The 22,943-nt window shown below is 45.5% G+C and overlaps 2 protein-coding genes across 2 annotated transcripts in view; both read left to right on the top strand.

The window, feature by feature from the left end:
- The window catches only part of LOC114593308 (cysteine-rich venom protein TEL1-like), a 36,539-nt gene extending 33,155 nt beyond the window's left edge, over positions 1–3,384 (top strand). Inside the window, exons 7-9 of the mRNA XM_077925346.1 lie at positions 2,281–2,375; positions 2,460–2,548; positions 3,374–3,384. Coding sequence (XP_077781472.1) covers positions 2,281–2,375; positions 2,460–2,548; positions 3,374–3,384 — 195 coding nt within the window. The remainder of the gene's footprint in view (positions 1–2,280; positions 2,376–2,459; positions 2,549–3,373) is intronic.
- Positions 3,385–6,913: 3,529 nt separating this feature from the next.
- On the top strand, positions 6,914–22,215 carry LOC144327175 (cysteine-rich venom protein-like). Its single transcript, XM_077925345.1, has 5 exons — positions 6,914–6,980; positions 14,196–14,341; positions 14,823–14,917; positions 21,539–21,627; positions 22,088–22,215. The coding sequence occupies exons 1-5, from the start codon at positions 6,914–6,916 to the stop codon at positions 22,213–22,215; spliced, it is 525 nt and encodes a 174-aa protein (XP_077781471.1).
- The last annotated feature ends 728 nt before the right edge of the window (positions 22,216–22,943 follow it).

Here is a 22,943-nt window from a genome sequence, read left to right as displayed (position 1 = left end):
TTTTGGTAATATGCGTAGGCTGTGAACTATGTTCTGTTCGTGCTATGCCATTCGGCCCTCTCTGTGGGGGGCACAGGGGGGCAGGAGGGCTCTGAGAGTCAGGCCACCAGCAGAAGCTGCAGGCTGGTTTCCTACACTTTGCTTCATAATAATAATAATAATAATTTATTTATACCCCACGCATCTGGCCGAGTTTCCCAAGCCACTCTGGGCGGCTCCCAATCGAGTGTTAAAAACAATACAACATTAAATATTAAAAAATTCCCTAAACAGGGCTGCCTTCAGATGTCTTTTAAAAACAGGATAGTTGCTTATTTCCTTGACATCTGAAGGGAGGGTGTTCCACAGGGCGGGTGCCACTACCGAGAAGGCCCTCTGTCTGGTTCCCTGTAACCTCACTTCTCGCAATGAGGGAACCTCCAGAAGGCCCTTGGTGCTGGACGTCAGTGTCCTGGCAGAATGATGGGGGTGGAGATGCTCCTTCAGGTACAGTGGTACCTCGCAAGACGAAAGGGTTTTTGGTTTTTTGAGTTGCTTCGCAAGACGAATTTCCCCGTTGGCTTGCTTCGCAAGACGAAAACGTCTTGCAAGTTTGTTTCCTTTTTCTTAAAACCGTTAATACAGTTGCAACTTGACTTCGAGGAGCAACTCATAGCACACGGTGTGGTAGCCTTTTTTGCCATATCAGTGATTGGGTGACCATGTTCCATTTCCCCCTCTTCTGTGTTTGATGCAGAAAGGACCATTCCCTGCCTTGTTCCAGCTCTGCTCTTTCTGCCAAGGGTGTATCATTATTCTGCCCTTTACCGACAATCATGGTGTTCCCATCCACGTTCACCCAGCCACCACTGCTTAAGCACGCTGCATGCTTCTCCCTCCCCTTTTATGTGTTCTCACAGAATCACAGAATTGTAGAGTTGGAAGGGACACTGAGGGTCATCTAGTCGATCTCAACAAAAGCATCCATGACAGATGGCCATTCAACCTCACCTTATGCAAGATTTATTTTTAGACATGATTTATTCATTTTTCCAAATCTTTGGTCTTTTCTATTAAACTGCAACATATCACAATTACGGCATGTTGGATTTTTCATCTTTCAAATTCCAAAAATGAGGTGTGCTAAAAAGTTGTATCGTGACTTGGGAATTCAAAAGATATTTGGGTTAAATTAAGATAATTTAGTTTTGATTGGGAAGTAAAATGTGTGTGAAATTGCATAGAAATTGTTAAAAAAAAGATTGCCTGCTTGCAGTTATTATTCCTATATTCTCTCTCTCATTCATAGATAGATAGATAGATAGATAGATAGACACACACACACACACACACACACACTTATTTTTATTATTTAGCATTACTTGACATTTTCAGAACATAAAATTAAAATCTCTTGGTTTTTCAAAAGCAATTTACGTGCTTCTTCATCAAATGTAGACTTACCAAGCTAAATGTTTTTTTTCCTGACAGTAAGAGCTGTTCGACAGTGGAATTTGCTGCCAAGGAGTGTGGTGGAGTCTCCGTCTTTGGAGGTCTTTAAGCAGAGGCTTGACAACCATATGTCAGGAGTGCTCTGATGGTGTTTCCTGCTTGGCAGGGGGTTGGACTCGATGGCCCTTGTGGTCTCTTCCAACTCTATGATTCTATGATTCTATGTTGTCCAATAAGAAAAATAATAGCAACTTTGAATTCATCACACCCAAAAACATATTTTTAAGATCCCTCACTGAATAAATTTGCAAAAAGTAAATTTCATCCCATAAAACGAGGCACCCTAAATTTTCATATGACTCCCAACTCCCATCAAATCACCACCTTTCCTTCCTCCCTTCCTTTTTGTCTCAACAAAGAAACATTACTTAATATTTTAAACCCTATATATCCGAGAACTTTAATGGCAAGGGTATTTTCTTCCTTGCAGAATGGATTTGGCAGTTGAGAATCAGATGTGTTGCTCTGTTGTGTATCTAAAGAAGTGTGATAGTTTTATATGTACGCAGAGAAACAGTGTAAATGTTTAGGACTGAAAATGCATATTTTCTAGGGCTGCCAAATTTGCCGCAATTTTACTCTAGAAAATGGTCTCCGGGCAGAAAAATGGCTCCCTTTGTAAACATCTGGGAAAACCCGGGCGTATGGAACCCATATTGGAAATGGGTTTTTTTGCCTTTTCTTTTTAAGTGCAGAAAGTTAATCTTTTCATATCTTAAAGTGCTCAGTGTTCAAATGTAATTCTATATGGTTTCCTGGTTTGATGTGTTTCCCCTCTTATGTCCATAGCTCATTTGGTACAGTTCACATGAAGTTGGATGTGCGCTTGTTCACTGCCCAGAAAGTGCCTACCCTTATTTCTACCTGTGCCATTTCTGCCCTGGGTAACTATCAGTTTTGAATACAGTGTTCTTAATTTTCCTTCCATGAGAGCCCACATTTCATGCTCTATGGCTCTGTGATTTCAGCGGGAACACAATCGGCAAACTAGCAGAACCCTACAAAGAAGGCCCATCGTGCGAAGCGTGCCCTGGCAACTGTGAGGATAAACTGTGCAGTAAGTTACTTATATAAAGCAATTTCTCTGGACTCTGAAATTTGTGTTAGATATAGTTAAGCGCTCCAGAAACTTTTGTGAATGGAAGGCTAGTGGTCTTTCTAAGAGGCATCTATAGCTGTCTCACCACCCGGTGCTGAGAGCTGCCCTGGGGACTGAATCCCAGCATTTATTTACTACCACAAATAAGGCTTTATTCGGAATAGACTTTGCAGGGGAGCAGAACTCTAAGCAAGGCCCTTTGGGAGATCATTGCGAATGACCAAATTTCCTAAAATAAACTGGGCCTCTTGACCAGTTAATAAAATAATAATAATAATTTATACCCCGCCCTTCTGCCTGGGTTTCCCCAGCCACTCTGGGCAGCTTCCAGCAGAATATTAAAATACAATGATTCATCAAATATTAAAAGTTTCCCTAAACAGGGCTGCCTTCAGATGTCTTTTAAAAATAGGATAGTTGCCTATTTCCTTGATATCTGATGGGAGGGCGTTCCACAGGGTGGTCGCCACTACCGAGAAGGCCCTCTGTCTGGTTCCCTGTAACCTCACTTCTCACAGTGAGGGAACCAGCAGAAGACCCTCAGCGCTGGACCTCAGTGTCCGGGCTGAACGATGGAGGTTAAGACTTCTTTAGGTAATTAGTGACCGTCAGTGCTAACGCTGACATAAAATAGTTTGCACGAAAAAGGATAAATCACCCGGACTGTTGCAGGACTGAAGTCACAGAGTCAAGAGATAGATAAATGGCAGATAAAAGGAGGTGTGGTTTGCTTTCTGTTTCTCCTTTTGGATCTAACTTTTCTTTCTGTTTGATCTATTTCAGCGAACCCATGAAGGCATGTTGATTTTTACGACCGCTGTAAGGAAATGCTAAAACACTTCAAATGTAGTGCGGGAATATTGGCTGAATATTGCCAAGCTAGTTGTCACTGCCAGACAGAAATTATTTAACATGTACACATGAGTACCACAAGGTTAATTTTCAGAGGGTCATTCTTTCATTCTTCACCGAAAAGTATGAAAACTCAGCATTAAAAAGAAACTCTCCCCTCTAAAACTGGTGCATTTGCATGCTATTGGTTTTTTTAAAAAGAGCATTTGCAAGAATTGTTTGCAAAAAGAGTGACAGAAATATGTCAACCTCTGTGTCCACTTTGGGTTTAGCTTTATTTTATTTTTTAAAAAAACTATTATTATGTTTTAGAGAATGCTTTGAATACTTCAAAGCTAAATGTTTAAATATTGCAAATATTGCAAATATTGCACATATATCCCTACCCATCACATTCTAACGTTGCTTTATATTTCAGTTCCACACAAACCACTGTTTAGAATATTGTTCAGTAAGCTAGAAATTTGTTGTATAACTGCTTCAGATTGTGATTGTAATCATCAGGTGGTATGTTGTGGAACTCAACTTAAGTATAGCATTCCTATTTATTTTATGTTTAAAATTAGAAAGTGGCTGCAATAAACTTTTAAACAAACTATTAGACATTCATTATTAAGTTTAATTTCCTTCTCTCATAGCTTTTCATTGGCTGTAAAAAATGATAGTAATCTTGCAAAATAAATGCATTCTCAAACTTCACTAATGGCTGTCAATGATCACTCTTAATTCCCTACTTATTAAGAACAAAGAATCAAGCATGGGTAAAATCCTGCAGCTAATTAAATGCCAAGCGATGGTATGAGTTATTAGGAGCATAGGGTAAAGGGACCCTGACCATTAGGTCCAGTCGTGGCCGACTCTGGGGTTGCAGTGCTCATCTCGCTTTATTGGCCGAGGGAGCTGGCGTTCAGCTTCCGGGTCATGTGGCCAGCATGACTAAGCCGCTTGTGGTGAACCAGAGCAGCGCATGGAAACGCCGTTTACCTTCCCGCCGGAGCGGTACCTATTTATCTACTTGCACTTTGATGTGCTTTCGAACTGCTAGGTTGGCAGGAGCAGGGACCAAGCAACGGGAGCTCACCCCATCGCGGGGATTTGAACCGCTGACCTTCTGATCATCAAGTCCTAGGCTCTGTGGTTTAACCCACAGTGCCACCCGCATCCCTTATTAGGAGCATGCTGAGTGACAAATCAAAGAAAAATGAGCCAGAATGGGGCACCATTGCAGCAGTTCTTTAGGGGCTAGGACTTACTGTCAATGGCTTGGTGCTTATGACCCCAGGCACAACTGGAACTCAGACAGGAAGAAAGAAACCACATGAAACTCATGGTGGGATGCAAAGAAGCCATAAATATTATTGGCTACAACTTCCTAACTGACAAATTACAAACACAAATCATCAGGTCCAGATTGCATTGACCTGAGAACTCAGGTTTGAAACGGCTGATCTTCTAACAAAAATATGTAACTGGTCCCTAACATCCGTCTCATACCTGTGGATTGGAAAGTGGTCAATGTAACACCAATTATTAGAGCAAATGTGGGAAGGGTGTGGATCCTGGAAATCATGGCAGTTAGCCATGTCCTGTAGAAACTAGTGGAGAGTATTGTTAAGAACAAAAGAACCCAAGAATATAGAAGAGCAAGACTTGCTGAAGTAGAACCAAGGTCTTACTGACCTTTTAGAGTTGTTTGAGAGTGTCAAGACAGAGGTGATCCACTTAGCATTGTGTACAGTGGTGCCCCGCAAGACGAATGCCTCGCAAGACGAAAAACTCGCTAGACGAAAGGGTTTTCTGTTTTTTGAGTTGTTCCGCAAGACGAATTTCCCTATGGGCTTGCTTCGCAAGATGAAACGTCTTGCGAGTTCTTGCGAGTTTGTTTCCTTTTTCTTAAAGCCGCTAAGCCGTTAATAGCCGCTAAGCCGCTAAGCCGCTAATAGCCGTGCTTCGCAAGATGAAAAAACCGCAAGACGAAGAGACTCGCGGAATGGATTAATTTCGTCTTGCGAGGCACCACTGTATTTAGCCTTCAAAAGGCTTTCAGCAAAAGTACCTCACCAAAGACTCCTGAATAAGCTAAGCAGTCATGGGATAAGAGGCAAAGTGGCCCAGGAACGTCCTAAGTAACATGAAGCAGAGAGTAGGAACAATTGCACAGGTTTCCCAGGGAAGGGATGTGGAAAGCAGAGTCCTCCAAAAGTTGGCACTGGGACCTGTGCTTCTTAACTTGTTTGTTAATGTTCTTGAGTTAGAACAGGCATCCCCAACCTGCGGCCCTCCAGATGTTCTGGCCTACAACTCCCATGATCCCTAGCTAACAGGACCAGTGGTCAGGGATGATGGGAATTGTAGTCCAAAACATCTGGAGGGCCGAAGGTTGGGGATGCCTGAGTTACAAGTTACCAGTGAGGTAGACAACTTTGATTTCCAGTTTAGAAAAAAGTAAGGAAGGTAGTGGCTGATAACATTTTGGCTTGGTAGGGTTGCAGTTTTTAACCTTGATTTTCCATTACAAAAGGACTTGTGCACCCAGGCACAGAAATCCCCACACCACCTGACTTTATTATTAAGGAATACACAAACCCCAAAACTGTTGGCCAAATGTTATACCATAATGTTATTGATTACCGATGTAAGAGGATTGGCATAGGCATTGGGTACAACCATTAATGGCCAGCCCGTCTGCTGGCAGTGCTTTAAGTGCTCGACTGTTTGTGAGAAGGTCCTATGACATACAGTGGTACCTCTGGATATGCACACCTCTGTTGCGTATCCTTCAGGTTATGCACGTGGCAAACCCATAAATATTTTTCTGGGTTTCGCTGCATGTGCATGCACAGAAGCACTCTACCGCACCGCACACATGTGGAGAACAGGCACCTCTGGTTGCGAATCCCTTGGGATCCGACTGGAGCTCCGGAACGGATCCCGTGCGCAACTGGAGGTACCAATGTATATCAAATAGGATCGTCCTGATGGGATTGCTGATGTGAGGAGACCTATGGCCCAGTCCCCGCCTGGGTGTCCAGACAGAAGCACCTCCTCCCAGACACTTTTAACAGGATACACCTTTCTTTGGAGGGACAGGCAGAGTCTACAACCTCCCTTCCAACCAACCAACCAACCAACCAACCAACCAACCAACCAACCAACGCTAAGGTCAACCCAATGCCAAAGTTGAAACAATTGCTATGAGGTTGGCAAAATCCCCAGGTTGGACCAATTTAGTCTAGTTCTGTGACCAATGATATCGCTAGCAAAGTCAACTCAATACAAGCAAGGCAATATGGAAAGAGAGGGAGATTTGACAAGGAACTTCTGCAGAGGGTGGAGGGGGCTGTGGGGTGGCCCTGGGCACATTTTTTGAGAGGGCTCAAGGGGGGCGCCCACAACAGGCTCCCTCATCACAGCCAGAGCTGCAGGGAGGGAAGCTGTGCCTGAGCTGAGCCTTTGGGGCCTAGCGCCAGCATGCGAAGGAGCCATGAAGGCCTCTTCCTCACCCAACACTGCCAGCTGGCTGCAGTGCCAGTCCCAGGTCAGGCCATCATTTTGACATCACACAAATATTGACTAAAACACACTTGTGAGAGATTAAAAATGCCTTATCCAGAAAGCAACATTTTGGCAGGACAGGGGAATCTCCTGATTATGCAGAGACTTTTCTTTTCTCTTTGTGAACCGGCTTTGTTTCCATAATTGTGTGCCCAGGCAGAGACACCCCCCCCCCCCGGCCCCAAGAGACCACCAGAAGGAATAATGACTCGTAACAGTGTGTTATGAAATTAAAAATTGGCCACAACTTTATTAAACCTTTCAGATGTAGGAAGACATTGGCTTAGGCATTGGGTATGTATCCCTCCCAGCCCTCCAGTCTGGGGAACTGGGGCTCCTCAGGGTGAATGGGATATGGGAGGGTGCACAGCAAGACGCTTGTGTATGCTGGCAGCCCACCCCATATCCCCACAACACTGGGGAGTTCACAGACAATCTTTCAGTGTATGGTCAGTAACTCCCATATACAAACCCCTTTAAGAGGGGACCCTGGAATCGCCAACGCGGGGGGGGGGGTGGGGTGAGTCACCACTTCACGCCCCTCCCCTATTTAGGGAAGAAGACTAAAGGATTCCACCCAAGGCCTAAAACCGCCACCCGAGACCGCAAAATCAGCGTCTCGCCGCCAAGACTACCTACATCTGAAAGAAGAAAAGAAAACCCTCTAGCAAACCGACAACCAATCCTGTAGGTCACGCCTGATGTAGTTCAGCCAATGTTCATTTCCCAGAGTGGTGAGGTGCACTCTGTCACGTCTGAAAAGTTCCAGTCTATTGGTTTTAATGTCCAGATGCTTCACAACGTGGCCTCCGAGGCGCAAGATTGCCGAGTGAATGGCCCTGTTAATTTTTCCCATTGCATAATTCAGTCTGGATGGTATAAAGGCCAATGCAAAGGCAGAAGGAGTTCCAACCATAGGATGATGATGTTAGGGTGCATGGCGTGGAGGTGTTCCAAGTCCGCGATTGCTGATTTTGCCAGCACAAAGTCCTTGCACATGACCAAGTTGTTTTCACCCAGGTGGAACAAGACGGCATCTGGCGGACCATGCAACGCAAATTCCTGAAGCAATCTTGGTAGGAGGGCATCCCATCGCATTCCACAGTGGCCAAACCAGGTGATGGGAACCTTTGGTTGGAGGCCCAAGTGTTTTCCCAAGGAACTGGTGGCTGCCTGATCAGCTGCCCAATGTATGATACTATGGCCAAAAATCCACATCCACTTGGGGGTGGTACCTAGGAGATAATTCTTACAGAGAATCAGTTAGTGTTTGTTGACCCTGCCGAATGTATCCCTTATATGCAGTAGAACGCCATCGACCCATTGCCTTAATGCGCTCAGGAGGGAGACCACCTGCTGCCGCTGAGGTTGTAGCACCAATGCGGAAGGAGCGCCCAGCAAAATGGGTTGGGCTGCCGCCACACGCCGCACTGGCTTTATGCAACACAGCTGTGAACTGGTGTTTAGTCAAGAGGCGGCTGGACGCATGAATAAAAAGTTGTCCAGACCCCACCAAGGCGTACTCTCATGAATTTACGTGTGTCTGAAACAGGGCAAGGTCCAGATTGAGAGAAGGTAAAGTAAAGAGGTTACCTTGTGTACCTGATCAGTTTTAGATGCATGAACTCGATGAGTTGCAAGTTGCAATCAGAAAAGCTTAAATCCGTGACCGCAAAGGCCTTGACACACTAACCAATCCAAAGTGCCCCCAAGAAGGCTAACGACATGGTTGCTGCTGGCTCCGCCTCCTATTTAAGCAGCTGGCCCCGCCTCCCTGTAGGGCTGATTGGCTAACTGAGGTTTGGCGGGAACCTCCAATGACTAGCACAGGGAGGCAGGCCAGCCCAGCCAGCTGGTGGGTCCTATGGGGCTGTGGTGCTGTGCGCGGTCCCGCAAAGGGCGCCCACAAGGAAGGTGTGAGAGCTCATTGCCGCCATAATTAATTCCATAATAACTGAGTATCAGAGGCCATGGCAGGGATCTACACTAAAGTTACCAGATTTTTTTCAATGAATCCAGGGACACTTTTCAACTTCCTACTAAATAGATAGGGACGCGGGTGGTGCTGTGGGTAAAACCTCAGTGCCTAGGACTTGCTGATCGTAAGGTTGGCGGTTCGAATCCCCGCGGCGGGGTGAGCTCCCGTCGTTCGGTCCCAGCTCCTGCCCACCTAGCAGTTCGAAAGCACCCCTAAGTGCAAGTAGATAAATAGGTACCGCTTTATAGCGGGAAGGTAAACGGCGTTTCCGTGTGTGGCACTGGTGCTGGCTCGCCAGCTGCAGCTTCGTCACGCTGGCCACGTGACCCGGAAGTGCTTTCGGATGGCGCCGGCTCCCGGCCTCTTGAGTGAGATGAGCGCGCAACCCTAGAGTCGGTCACGACTGGCCCGTACGGGCAGGGGTACCTTTACCTTACTAAATAGATGGATTTTGTCAGGGGACTGATTTGTAAATCCAGGGACTGTCCCCAGGAAATGGGGACATCTGGTAACTTTAATCTACACAGAGCATACAAGGGTAGAATAAAGTTTGATTTCTAGACAGGGGAGGATACCAGCTAGTCATGAGTTTCTAAGATTGCAGTTAAAATTTACTACTGTAACCGTTATCTGAAACAAATGGAGTATGCATTGAACAAAGCACTTGTTATCTTTCTACTTCAGATTATGCACTTACTACCATTGTTCGCTATGATGTGGATGCCTTAACTGACAAAATAAAACTACCTCAGAAAAACCCCTTTGGTGCCCTGTGGTCTGACTCAGTAGAAGGCAGCTTATGTTGCCCATGTGCTGCTGCCCTGGGAGCCATGAAGGGCATTGTCAGGCAAGCCTCTTATTGCTTCTTAATACATCCTTTGTGCATCCAGTACGTCCAGAAAATCCACCAACGTTGGGAACGGAGTGCTCAACTGAGCAACCATTTGCTGTTGGTTTGTAGTTAAAAAACAGCTTCAGCTTATCTTTCAAGGGCAATGGTGCCCAACCATAAATATTAAAAGTACTCTGCATGTCAACCTTATACGTAGAGATTTATAAGATTGCACATGGTTTAGAGCAAGTAGGTAGTGACAAGTTTTTCTCCCTTTCTCATAATACTAGTAGTGTCCAATGAAACTTCACACAGAGCACAGATAAGCTATGGGATATAAGCTATGGAATGGACATAGCGTGATGACCGCCAACCTGGAGGGCTTCGAAGGAGGATTAGACAAATTCATGGAGGGGTGAGACAGCAGAAGCCAGTAAAGCAGTGTGGGCATTGCTCTCCTGGCTTTCCAGCGCAGTTGTCACTGCCGATAGCCATGAGGTGGAGGGAAGAGGAATGGGAAAGTTCAGTGTGGGGAGGCAAAGTGCGAATCTAAAACTCCAGTGAGAGCCAGTGTGGTGTAGTGGTTAAGAGTGGTAGTCTTGTAATCTGGTGAACCGGGTTCGCTTCCCCGCTCCTCCCCATGCAGCTGCTGGGTGACCTTGGGCTAGTCACACTTCTCTAAGGTCTCTCAGCCCCACTCACCTCACAGAGTGTTTGTTGTGGGGGAGGAAGGGAAAGGAGAATGTTAGCTGCTTTGAGACTCTTTAGGGTAGTGATAAAGCAGGATATCAAATCCAAACAATTCTTCTTCTCTTCTACCCGTAGGACTACTCTATGTTGGGAAGTTGCCTCCCCAGCTGCTTCTGGGGTAAGGCTATGAATGACATCACATTGGCAACTGTGAAGATCTGACACTGAGCTAAATGGGCCTTGTTGTAAAGACTTCTCTAGAACATTAGCTCCTCAATTAAAACGGCTGTGGCCTGAATCCTGTCCAGGACAGTCAAAAGCAGATGCAGTCTGAATAGTGATGCCTCCCAGCTGACCAGAAAAGTCAGGTCAGCAAAACACTAGTTGTGTGACCATGAACTGCAGCACGTACAACTGCACCCTTGAAATTGTCTCGTACTGTCTGGTTTAAACTAAATAGAGCGGTCATGTGATTACAGATAATTTATCTGACTAATAATCTTTTTCTAACCGATTAATCAAGTAACCAGTCTACTTGATTTATTTTATCCCCTGTGCAGTTTAATATTTACATGAAACAACAGCATGAGGCCAGTTGAGTATGGATGTCCTCAGTAGGCAGATGACATCCAATTCTATTTCACTTCTCAGCTAACCCAGGGAAGGCAGTTGGGATGTTTAATCAGTGCCTGGCTATGGCAATGGCTTCAATGAGAGGCTCAGCCCCAAGAAGACTGGGATCTCTGAGTGAGTGGAGGGTACTCAACCTAAGCTGGAAGGGGTTGAACTCATTCTAAAGCACCAAGTTAATAGTTTGCCGGTGCTCCTTGATCCATCTTTGTTACAAGATGGTTTAAGTGGTCTCTGTGGCACAAAGCACCTTCTACCTACTTAAGTAGGCATGGCAGCTACAACCCTCACAGGAAAAGGTCACCTGGCTTCATTTATCCATGCCTTGGTAATCTCCCATTTGGACTACAGTACTGTACTTGTGGGACGCGGGTGGCGCTGTGGTCTAAACCACTGATCCTAGGGCTTGCCGATCAGAAGGAACAAATGTCAATCAGCCTTTCTGCAGATTGGCGTTCGTTCCAATTCAGTGGTAAACAGCGGGTTTTCTCAGGGAAAGTGGCAGGACAAACATAAAGCTGCTCAGACCTATGCTTAGAAAGCTCAGAACAAAAGGAAAATCTCTCAGACCCATTTTTCTAGGACGGGGCAAGCGGAATTGTCGACGAGCCCTTCAGGTAGTGCAGAACGTAGGGAACAGGCTGAGCCAGGAGGTGGGATACTCTGCAAACCAGAAAGGCAGCTGGGAGACATGACCCAAGGGAAATAAAACCAGCCGTAGCTAGGGGGTGGTGAGGTGGGCCCCCGCCAGGGGTGCAGGTGATGTGGGGGCACAAAAGCGGCTAAAAATATGTCCATAAATATAAATATTGATTGTTGCCTCATAAGAAATGGTTTTAAATAGAGGGTGAATTGAATGGGTGGGTGGGTGGGGTTGGTTGGAGGAGAGGTGGAAAGAAGAGCTAATTTGTCCATGGCTAGGGGGATGCAGGTGGCGCTGTGGGTTAAACCACTGTGCCGCTTGGGCTTGCCGATTGAAAGGTCAGCAGTTTGAATCACAGCGACAGGGTGAGCTCCCGTTGCTCGGTCCCAGCTCTTGCCAACCTAGCAGTTTGAAAGCACGTCAAGTGCAAGAAGATAAATAGATACAGCTCCGGCGGGAAGGTAAACGGTGTTTCTGTGTGCTGTGCTGGTTTTGCCAGAAGTGGCTCAGGCATGCTGGCCACATGACCCGGAAAAACTGTCTGCAGAAGCGGACAAATGCCAGCTCCCTCGGCCTGTAAAGCGAGATGAGTGCCTCAACCCCAGAGTCATTCGCGACTGGACCTAATTGTCAGGGGTCCCTTTACCTTTACCTAGGGGACACAATCTGGACGGTTCTGCCAGGGGCGCAAGAGCATCTAGCTATGACTCTGCCTGAAAGAAAAGGCTTCAGCAACTCCCCTGTTGTAGAAGTGCTCAAACTGAAAGCCAGCTCAGGCTGTTTTTCATGGAACAAGCCAACAGAAACAAAACTTTTGGGAGACTGTTGTATGCACCTACTATATAATATCTGGGTTCAGTCACCCAGACTTGTGCTTGTTCTGCAGTTTCTCCCTGGGGAACAATTCTCTTTAGCACTGGATTTGAGCAAACGTCAATGGGGTTCCCTGTGGGTGGACAAATGTACTGATTCATTGCTAAGTAGTGGGTTTTCCTGGGGAAAGTGGCGGCGCAAACAGAAAACTGCTCAGGCCAGTGCCTAGAACTCATGGGGAAATGCTTCAACCCAGGAACAAGGCAAGCGGAAGGGTAGACGAGCTGTGGACTCAGGTGGCAGCATGAGTTGTGAAGGAGCGAAAAGCAGTTGGTTAGAGTATGGTGCTGATAACGGCAAGGTTGCAGGTTCGATCCCCGTATGGGACAATTGCATATTCCTGCATTGCAGGGGGTTGGACTAGATTCTCAGCGTCCCTTGCAACTTCATAGTTCTATGATTTCTATACTAAGCTATAGTTTGGCTTTGCATTCAGCCAAACCAGGCCAAAAAGTGACAATAATAGCTGAAAATAGTGTGTGTGTGTGTGTGTGTGTGTGTGTGTGTGTGTGTGTGTGGTTTTTCACAGAGGAAAGCTGTATCGCACTTTTCAGGATGCAGCTTGTGGATTTTTTTCCATGGGAGCTGCAATGCAGGGGTAGTCTTCTTTCCATCTTTTTATTTTTTTCTGCCCACAGAGGTGACAGCACCAGACCTTTTCTTTCTGTGGCGTGGGGGCCATATTCTGTCCCACGAAAGCCCCAATGCAGCTTCATCCCGGGACTTGGGGGGGGGGGGGACGGGCAGCTTCCACCTCCTAATTCATCATCATCATCATCATCATCATCATCATCATAAGTTATTTATACCCCGCCCATCTGGCTGGGCCTCCCCAGCCACTCTGGCCGGCTTCCATAGAAACCAAAAATACACTAAAATATCACACGTTAAAAACTTCCCTGAACAGGGCTGCCTTAAGATGTCTTCTGAATGTCAGGTAGCTGTTTATCGCTTTAACATCTCGTGGGAGGGCGTTCCACAGGGCGGGCGCCACTACCAAGAAGGCCCTCTGCCTGGTTTCCTGTAGCTTTGCTTCTCGTAATGAGGGAACCACCAGAAGGCCCTCGGTGCTGGACCTCAGTGTCCGGGCAGAACGATGGGGGTGGATACGCTCCTTCAGGTATACTGGAGCAAGGCCGTTTAGGGCTTTAAAGGTCAGCACCAATGCTCCATAATGACATTGTGTGTCTGGGGACTCTTAGAGGACCACCAGGAAATAATGGTTGCACCACCAAAAAAAGGAAGATGAGTTGCTGTCATCACAGGTTGTTCTTAGTGTCCCCGCACTCCCAAATAATCTTGTTTAAACACTATGCCTTGCATTGTATGGTATCATATCGAATTTCTTTTAGCTACAACCCATTCCGGGAAGTTCAGTGAAGGTCAAGTAATAAATACAGTAAATAAATAAATAGCAGTAGCAAACCTATCCCTGATCACGGTGATTTTATCCACCATTGTGGATTTTTCTGCAAAATGGCACCCCAACTTCACCCCCTGAGTTGCACCCTATTATACACCCATGCGTTCAACCACGTTGTTCTTCTTGCAGGGATCTTATGTGGCGAAAGCCTGTCACGATCAAATTTCGTCAGACCTTGGAGAGATGTCATCAAAAATTGGTATAGCTCAGTGGCAACTTTCAAATACGGCCATAAAGAATTTGGCAAAGGACATGATTTTTTGGGATATACTCAGGTATGACTGGGAACACTAGAAACATTCTTTGTACTTCTTCATTTGAAGATTTATATCCCCCTTGCTATGGCAAAATCAAAGACAACTTGCAAATAAAAATACAAATCACAAAACAAATGAAAAGAATCCTCACAAAAGAGCCGTTAAACTATGGAGCTCATTCACACAGGAAGCAGCGTTGGCCACCAACCTAGACATCTTTAAAAGAGAATTCGACAAATTAATGGAGGGGAAGTCTATTGATGGCTCCTAGCTTTGGTGGCTATGCTTTGCCTCCACATGACAGCTATGCTCTCCCTTCGGAGCACCAGTTACTGGAAACCAAAGGAAGGCAGAGGGCTTTTGGGCTCGAATCCTGTTTTCTGGATTCCCACCGGGGCATTTGGTTGGCCACCATGTCGGAGAACAGGATTCGGGATGGGACGGGATGTTGGCCTGATCCAGGGCGGCTCTTCTGATGTGCTTTCTCTCTCCACTGCAGATGGTTTGGTATAATTCACATGAGGTTGGATGTACATTTGTCCACTGCCCACAGCTTGAGTCCCCTTATCTTTATATGTGCCCTTTCTGCCCTTTGTGAGTATGAACTCTCATAGTACCTTCTTAATTCTCTCTGTTTAAGACTTCACATGCATGCAGAGAGCTCCGGTGTGTGTGTGTGTGTGTGTCCTCCATTTCAACACAAGTAACAGGTCTCTGTTTGCAAAGGATCACAGGCCAGGCCAGCCCAAACAGAACATGCGGCCTCCTTTGCCACCTCTTTGAAGGAGCCAGGCAGTGGTGAAGGGGAATATGGAGGTGGACACAATGGCAGCTGCCTGAGGCAACTGCCTCACTTTGCCTCATGGGCTGGCCAGTCTTGAAAGGAACATACCAACCCGCTGTTCTAACACATGAATGGAATAGTTCTTGTGGGGAGGGGGGGTCTCATTTGTATGAAACAGCTGAAACAAAACTGACTCCCTGAACCTGGGTGGCCATCATGGGCTCAGGTATCCTGCCCAATAATTTTACATGGGTTGGAAATGATCCAGCACAATGGGCTTTAATGGCAGCTGCTCTGGTAGGGGGCTGACTACTGTTTCCTTAACACAGATTCTATGCTTACTTTCTCACTGTGATGCACTGATGCTGTTTCAAATCCACTTGGCCAGTCCACTTCTAAGGATGACTGGGCCTCAAGAGTACCAGTGGTTGATTGCATGCCAGTTCAGCCAAGTAACAAAGGGCAATGGCTATGCTAAGCCTCCTTCTCTCATGCATTCATTTTTCCCCATGCAATTCTCCATTTGCACTCTGAATTGATACGAAGAAGGGATTTTACCATCTCTTTTCATGCAATATGTAGATTTGCCCCTTTGAGGTCAGGTGGGATTGTGGGACAGCGCCTCCACTCCCTGGCTGGATCCCACAAGGGGGCAATTATCTTGGGACTTTCCTTAGATGGACCCTTATGCCAGCTGGGAAGATGGATTGTAGCCTGCCTGCAAATTGGCCAATCACAGGCAGGCTGCTAGGCTGGCTCTTCCCCAGGGAAGCTTCCCCAGGAGGCTTCACTTGGGTCCGCTCCTCGGGTATAAATTCCCACCAGCCTTTTAAGTTCCACCAACAGTGTCACTCTCTGTAATCTATCACAGTCATTGTGTCTGCTGACTACCGTATTTTTCCATGTATAAGATGAGTTTATTTTCTTTAAAAATTATGTTAAAAATTGGGGGTCGTCTTATGCACGGATGGTGCAGAGGGGAGTACGGGCGATTCGTTGCAACTGCAAGCATGAGATTGTGAGCAGCTGTTGGGCGGTTGATTGGTGGCCATGGCAAGGGCTGTTGTCGATTGGCTGCCCCTGCGGCAGTTGGGTGGGCAATTGGCGGCTTTTGCGTTGCTTGCGATTTTCAGCATTGGTCAGTTGAGTGAACGATTTTCGGCAATCTTGTAATACTTGACAAATGACCTCACTGCATTTTAAGCCACTAATGTGAGCACCGCCTTGGTCAGATTCCCAATCAATCTCCATACTCAAATTTGCTTTCCACCAAGAAGTTATATATGACTGAGACTAACGTTTGCATACCTTTAGAGTCTCCCAGACAAAGTTTCTCAATTATTTTGAGCCCGCTGGGGCAATCCCTCTTTTATTAGCAAATGATCTAACATGGACTTTTTGAAACCAACTCACTGTGAGCCACTAAAGAACCAATCCATTTTTTCTTCCATTAAAGCTCTTCCCTAGTTGATTCCTGAACTTTATATAGCAATTTGCCTTCCCAACCTGCAAATTGCTTGTATTTATCCACATCTGCAATATCAGGGTGATCTCACAACAGCAATAATGGTGATTGTTTGGGTGCTAAAGGAGGTGCCCATTGTTTAAAGGAGAGCTTTTCAGCTCATGGCATAATGTCCTCTCCTCCAATATATTGTTAGTTTATACAATTTATATTCCACTTAATGGCAAAAGTCTCTAAGAGATGGAAATTCTGTGGGTGGTGAGAGAGTTAAAATGCATTGGGCACACTGGCCATGCACACAGAGGGAGCAGCTACTACACAGGAACCCCCAAAACAAGACCTTCAACTTCAAGAAGTGGAAGCGCTCATAAAGTATGGAGCATTTGAGAGATGCTTCTTTGACTACAAAGCTCTTTGGACCTGTAAAGGACTCCTTACATTATCAAGAGGATAGCCTTTAATTGAGAGTCAGGACACTTATTCCTGTTTCTCAAAGACGCAGTGTGCCTTCTCTGCTTTAAGACTCCCATCAGGGTATTCAGGGAACTAAAGCTATGTCAAGAGGACAGCTGCATTGGCCTGGCATGTCTAAGGATATTAGGGTTGTTTAAGAAAGACTCCAATATTGTTGAACATTTTTTCGGTTGACAAAGCCATTCAGAAATCCCCCCCCCCCAGATGTCAATTCTGCCTTTGAAATCCCACTAAGTTCCAGGAAAATCCGGACGTATGGCAGTCCTAAAGGATATTTAGAATGTGGTTGGAAATGGCTCTGTTTGTGCTAGGCTTGTTCCGGGTAATCAAAAGGAACCACTTATATTGCACGAGATCCCTGAATTACCATGTCAGAAGCTGAGTGTAGATTTATATATATATATATCATTCTTCCCCTTCTCTTCTCGTGGTTGATTATTTTTTGAAGTACCCAGAAGCATAGAGCATATCTTGCAAGATTGCAAGAATGGTGGTTGTTGAACTTAAAGCTGTATTTGCTTGCTATGGGATTCTAAGAGTTTCAGTGGTTTGCAGATGACTGGGGGTTTGAAAAATGTTTTACTAGCCCAGGATACCCCCAGTCCAATGGAACGGTTGAAAGAGCAATCCAGTCTATCAGACAGGTTATTTACTGAGGGAGGCAAAAGCTGATTGCTTAAACCTCCCTCTGGTGTTGCAGCAAAATGTCAGTTAGTTCCACTGGCTCAATGTTAATGGGCAGGATGTGCAAGAGTAAGCTTCCAATAATGACTAACTTATTACTCCCTAAGATACCTACTAATATACATAAGGAACTTCAGATACTTTGGGACAGACTAAAACATTTGTATGTTTGTGCAGCAAAGTCACTCAAGGCCCTGGCAAAAAAAGAAATTTTGTACGGATGGATTCTAATGATTCTTTTTCTTTTGATTTGCAAACTAGCGTCTTCATTACTGGGGTGGAAACAACTACCATGTCTTGGTTCATGGCTCTGTGGGTTTGTGCACAGGGCTACTAAAATTACTAAATTCAGAGGGAAAGATAGGGATCTAAATGGTGATGTATATGAGCAGGATGAGGCTTTATTACGGAAGAAGGAAGATCACGACTTAATTCTAGTAATGAATGTCTAAGATAGCATTTCTAATAACCTACTATAGCAGGAACAAATGATGGAGCTTTGGTTGAACAAAGTTACTAAAAGTTATGCGCTTTCCAACATGGTACACAGTGCTTTCCCCCCATGTACCCACTTTATAAACTTCTTTCATTTCTGCGTAACAAATGTGAACAACCTGAATGACAAAAAGAGCACCATGAACCATAAAGAGCATACAATGTTGTCAGGAAATGTTAGCAAGTGTTGTGTTACTCACTAAGTATTACTTTATGTACCCAGTTTGTCCAATAAATTACCAACATGGAAAACTAAATGTCCAACTTTCACCTATGTTTCTTTTCCTTATCAAATTTGGGCTTTACCAAACCTTCCAAGGCTGGACATCAACACCTGGGAAAATTCAAACGATACAGCATCTGGCAAAGCAGAACTAAATATGCTTTCTTACAGTGATCAAGCATCCCAAATCCAGTTCTACGAAGGTGACATGTACCATTGATCCACAGAGAGGTGCGTAAGTGGAAGGTTCAAGCTGACTTCATAGTGGCCTTTGGGTTGTGTGTGTGTGTGTGCGCGCACACGCACCTGTGCATGTGTTTCCATTTTATGGGAATTGTTCTGACAGCAAATCTTTTCACTGTGTTAAATAGCTGTAAACTAGCTCAAGTCACTTTCAGGAGAATGGAAAGGTAGCACAATCAGAATTGTGATGCCTCCCGTTTCAGACTAATCAGCAATCCGTCATTTTGACCTTGAACCTAAGGCACTGTAGAACAGAACTCTTGAAATTGTTTCATGATTGTACAAGAATACATTCATGTTGTAAGAATGTATTAAGGGACGCAGGTGGCGCTGTGGGTAAAAGCCTCAGCGCCTAGGGCTTGCCGATCAAAAGGTCGGTGGTTTGAATCCCCGTGGCGGGGTGCGCTCCCTCTGCTCGGTCCCAGCGCCTGCCAACCTAGCAGTTCGAAAGCACTCCCGGGTGCAAGTAGATAAATAGGGACCACTTACTGGCGGGAAGGTAAACGGCGTTTCCGTGTGCTGCGCTGGCTCGCCAGATGCAGCTTTGTCACGCTGGCCACGTGACCCAGAAGTGTCTCTGGACAGCGCTGGCCCCCGGCCTCTTGAGTGAGATGGGCGCACAACCCTAGAGTCTGTCAAGACTGGCCCGTACGGGCAGGGGTACCTTTACCTTAAGAATGTATTAAAAGGAATATAAAGAATAACTCAATAATAACTTATTTATTACTAGAATAAGGCTATATACTGGGAAATGATAGGAAGTCCAACTACACCTTATAATTCATTCAAGGTTGGATGTGGATTTGCCTACTGCCCAGAGTTAGTTTGGCCTTACAATCATGTCTGCCATTGTTGCCCTGTGTAAGTATCAGTTTTGAGTACCGTGTTCTAAACTCACACTGGTTGATCCAAATGTTTTGTCCCCCTGAATTACTCCACATTCGGGAGCTTTGGAGTAGAGTGAGGAAGCCCTCCAAAGATTGGGAACAGGAGCAGACCATTGAGTGGGAGGGGGCAAATAACCTGAGCGACTCTCAGGTCACCCAGTGAGGTACATGGCTGAGTGGAGATTTGAACCCCAGTCTCCCAGTAGCCTGCTTGCTGATAGCCAGTGTGGTGTGGATTTGAACCCCAGTCTCCCAGTAGCCTGCTTGCTGATAGCCAGTGTGGTGTAGGGGCTAGAGTGCTGGGAGACTGGGGTTCAAATCTCCACTCAGCCATGTACCTCACTGGGTGACCTGAGAGTGGGGGAAAAGCTTTTGAAGTGGTACTTATTTAAAGTCCAAGGAACAAGATGACCAGAGAGGTTCCTCATCTGCCCCAGTTTCCTAACATTTAATAGCAGAGCGTGTGTGCTGCAACATGACTGAGCACTGTAGCCCTAACATGTTTGGAAGAGAAACTGCAGAGGCCCCAGGGAGGTGGCTCAGGGATGCTTTTGCATTTTTCCCAGGGAATTGCACACACACAGAAAATCTGGTTCTTCCAACCTTCCCTCTTCCCACAACTGCGCTAAAATTCCTAACTTTCTGCTCTAGCCAGCTACCCAGCCAGGCATGAGCTCAAGGCAGATTTGAGGATGTTATATCCTATAGCCTGCAGTGTCCTCTATATGGCAATACTAGGCTGATATTCTTTGGGTTTCTCCTTTACACATGAGATGGTTGGCTGGAGGAAGAGGTAATTTCTAGCCTGCTTGCTGATAGCCAGTGTGGTGTAGGGGCTAGAGTGCTGGGAGACTGGGGTTCAAATCTCCACTCAGCCATGTACCTCACTAGGTGACCTTGGACGAGTTGCTGCCTCTCAGCCTACCCTACCTCAAACGGTTGTTGTGAGGCTAAGATTGGGGAGAGAGAGAACCATGTAACCACTTCGAGCTTGTTGGAAGAAACATGGAATATAAATATACAGTGGTACCTCGGGTTAAGAACTTAATACGTTCTGGAGGTCAGTTCTTAACCTGAAAGTGTTCTCAACTTGAGGTACCACTTTAGTTGATGGGGCCTCCCACTGCCACCGCCGCGTGATTTCTGTTATCATCCTGAAGCAAAGTTCTTAACCCAAGGTACTATTTCTGGGTTAGTGGAGTCTGTAACATGAAGAATCTATAACCTGAAGCGTCTGTAACCCGAGCTACCACTGTAATACATAATCACAATAAATGACACACCAAAGATACATTAGGGGGCATAATTTGCCATTTCTGCTAGAAAGCTGTGCTAATACTATGTGTTTGAGCCAGCAATTATTTGCGTAGTGGGTGATTTGTTTTAAACATTTGTTTGTCTGAAATTTTATGAATATACTTTTAGTTCTTCTGTCTTATGTGTGTAATTTGTCATGGCATGCGCTGTATACAATAAATCTTTGAGTGAGTCAATAACCAACCGCCATCAGAACTGCCACACAATGTAAGCTGCAAAAGTCATTCTGTGTAGCACCTTTGATGCAAAGCATATTGTATAAGGTAAAGATAAAGGGACCCCTGACAATTAGGTCCAGTCGCGGAAGACTCTGGGGTTGCGACACTCATCTTGCTTTATTGGCCGAGGGAGGCAGCGTTTGTCCACAGACATGTGGCCAGCATGACTAAGCCGCTTCTGGCGAACCAGAGCAGCGCATGGAAACACTGTTTACCTTCCCGCCGGAGCGGTACCTATTTATCTACTTGCACTTTGACGTGCTTTCGAACTGCTAGGTTGGCAGGAGCTGGGACTGAGCAACAGGAGCTCACCCCGTCATGGGGATTCGAACTGCCGACCTTCTGATCGGCAAGCCCTAGGCTCTATGGTTTAGACCACAGCACCACCCACATCCTAAGCATATTGTACTGCTCTGCAATTTCAGAGGGAGCATAGTTAAACAATTGCGAGACCCCTACAGACCAGGTCCACCATGTGGAGACTGCCCTCAGAACTGTGAAGATAAACTCTGCAGTAAGTTACTGATAATATGAAGCAACTTTTCTGGATAAGGTGGTCTTCTAAATCATTTTATTTCTAAAGTATCTGTTGCAAAGCTAGTTCTCCTTAGGGAGTCATGTGTTTTATTTCTTATAGAATAAGAGCCATCAATATTATGATTTAGTCCTGTGTGCCTCCCTGACTTATCATTTAAGTATTACCACAAATAAAACATTTCCCATAACAAACCTTCCTACTAGGAGCTGAATTCTCTTGGGAGATTGTTGTGAGTGAAAATATTCCCTGTCTAGGCAGGGTCAGGGCCATTTAGACCTCTGTAGGTTGTAACAAGTTCAATCAAGCCCAGAAATAGAGAGAAAGTCAGCATTACTATAGGAAGAGGAAACATCAAGACTGTGATGATATAATAAAGATTTAAATAGTGGTTTTCTCTGTTTTGCATCTAACTTTGTTTTGACTTGATTGCTTACAGCCAACCCATGCCAGTATGTGGATAAAATCAAGGAGTGTGATGTTCTGCTACAAATGGGCAAATGTACTGATGAATTGTTGGGGGGAAACTGCCAAGCTACCTGCAAATGCAAAACAGAAATCAAGTAATAAACGCATGAAAGTCACAAAGATCTGTCTTGAGAGAATGGTTGCTAACTGAAGAAGATAGAAATTTGGCATTGACAGGAACTTCTCGTTTCCCCCTCTAACTGGCCAAGATATGGCATTTGAAGTTATTAGTGTAAAACAGGAGTGGTACCTCGGGATGCGAACGGGATCCGTTCTGGAGCCCCGTTCTCATCCCGAACAGAACGTAAGACGCGACAGCGTGTCTGCACATGCGCAGGTCACGTTTCGCCGCTTCCACACATGTGCGTGACGTCATTTTGACTGTCTGCGCATGCGCGAGTGGCGAAACCCGGAAGTAACGCACTCCATTACTTCCAGGTCACTGCAGATGCAACTGTGAAAATTCTACCTTCATGAGTCTCCTCCTCCTTTCCTATCCCAGCACCCAACTCTGCTTCCCAATTTTAGTTGCCTGCAGACCAGTTTAACCGTCAAGAATGATGAAAAAGAGAAAAGCCAATACAGACAAGAAAGATTTATTATCAAGGTACTTTCCAGAATTCCCATCAGGAATTTCCACAGTTGCATCTATTTTTCTGTTACCAAGAAGTTCAGTTTTTGATTTGTTTCACCTGTCATTGTTCTGTTTTACTTAACATGGAGGGGGTGATCTTGTCTTAGAAAGCAGCAAATGTACCCACAGTTCTTTAGTCAGATATTTGAAGGTAATTGCTTCCTCTTTTCCTTTAGCTCGACAAATGTACAGC

The sequence above is a fragment of the Podarcis muralis genome, chromosome 3 (assembly GCF_964188315.1).
Source record: "Podarcis muralis chromosome 3, rPodMur119.hap1.1, whole genome shotgun sequence".
In the NCBI taxonomy this organism is placed as follows: Eukaryota; Metazoa; Chordata; class Lepidosauria; order Squamata; family Lacertidae; genus Podarcis; species Podarcis muralis.
The sequence above is the reverse complement of the archived record's forward strand: the minus strand, read 5'-3'. Positions and strand labels throughout refer to the sequence as shown.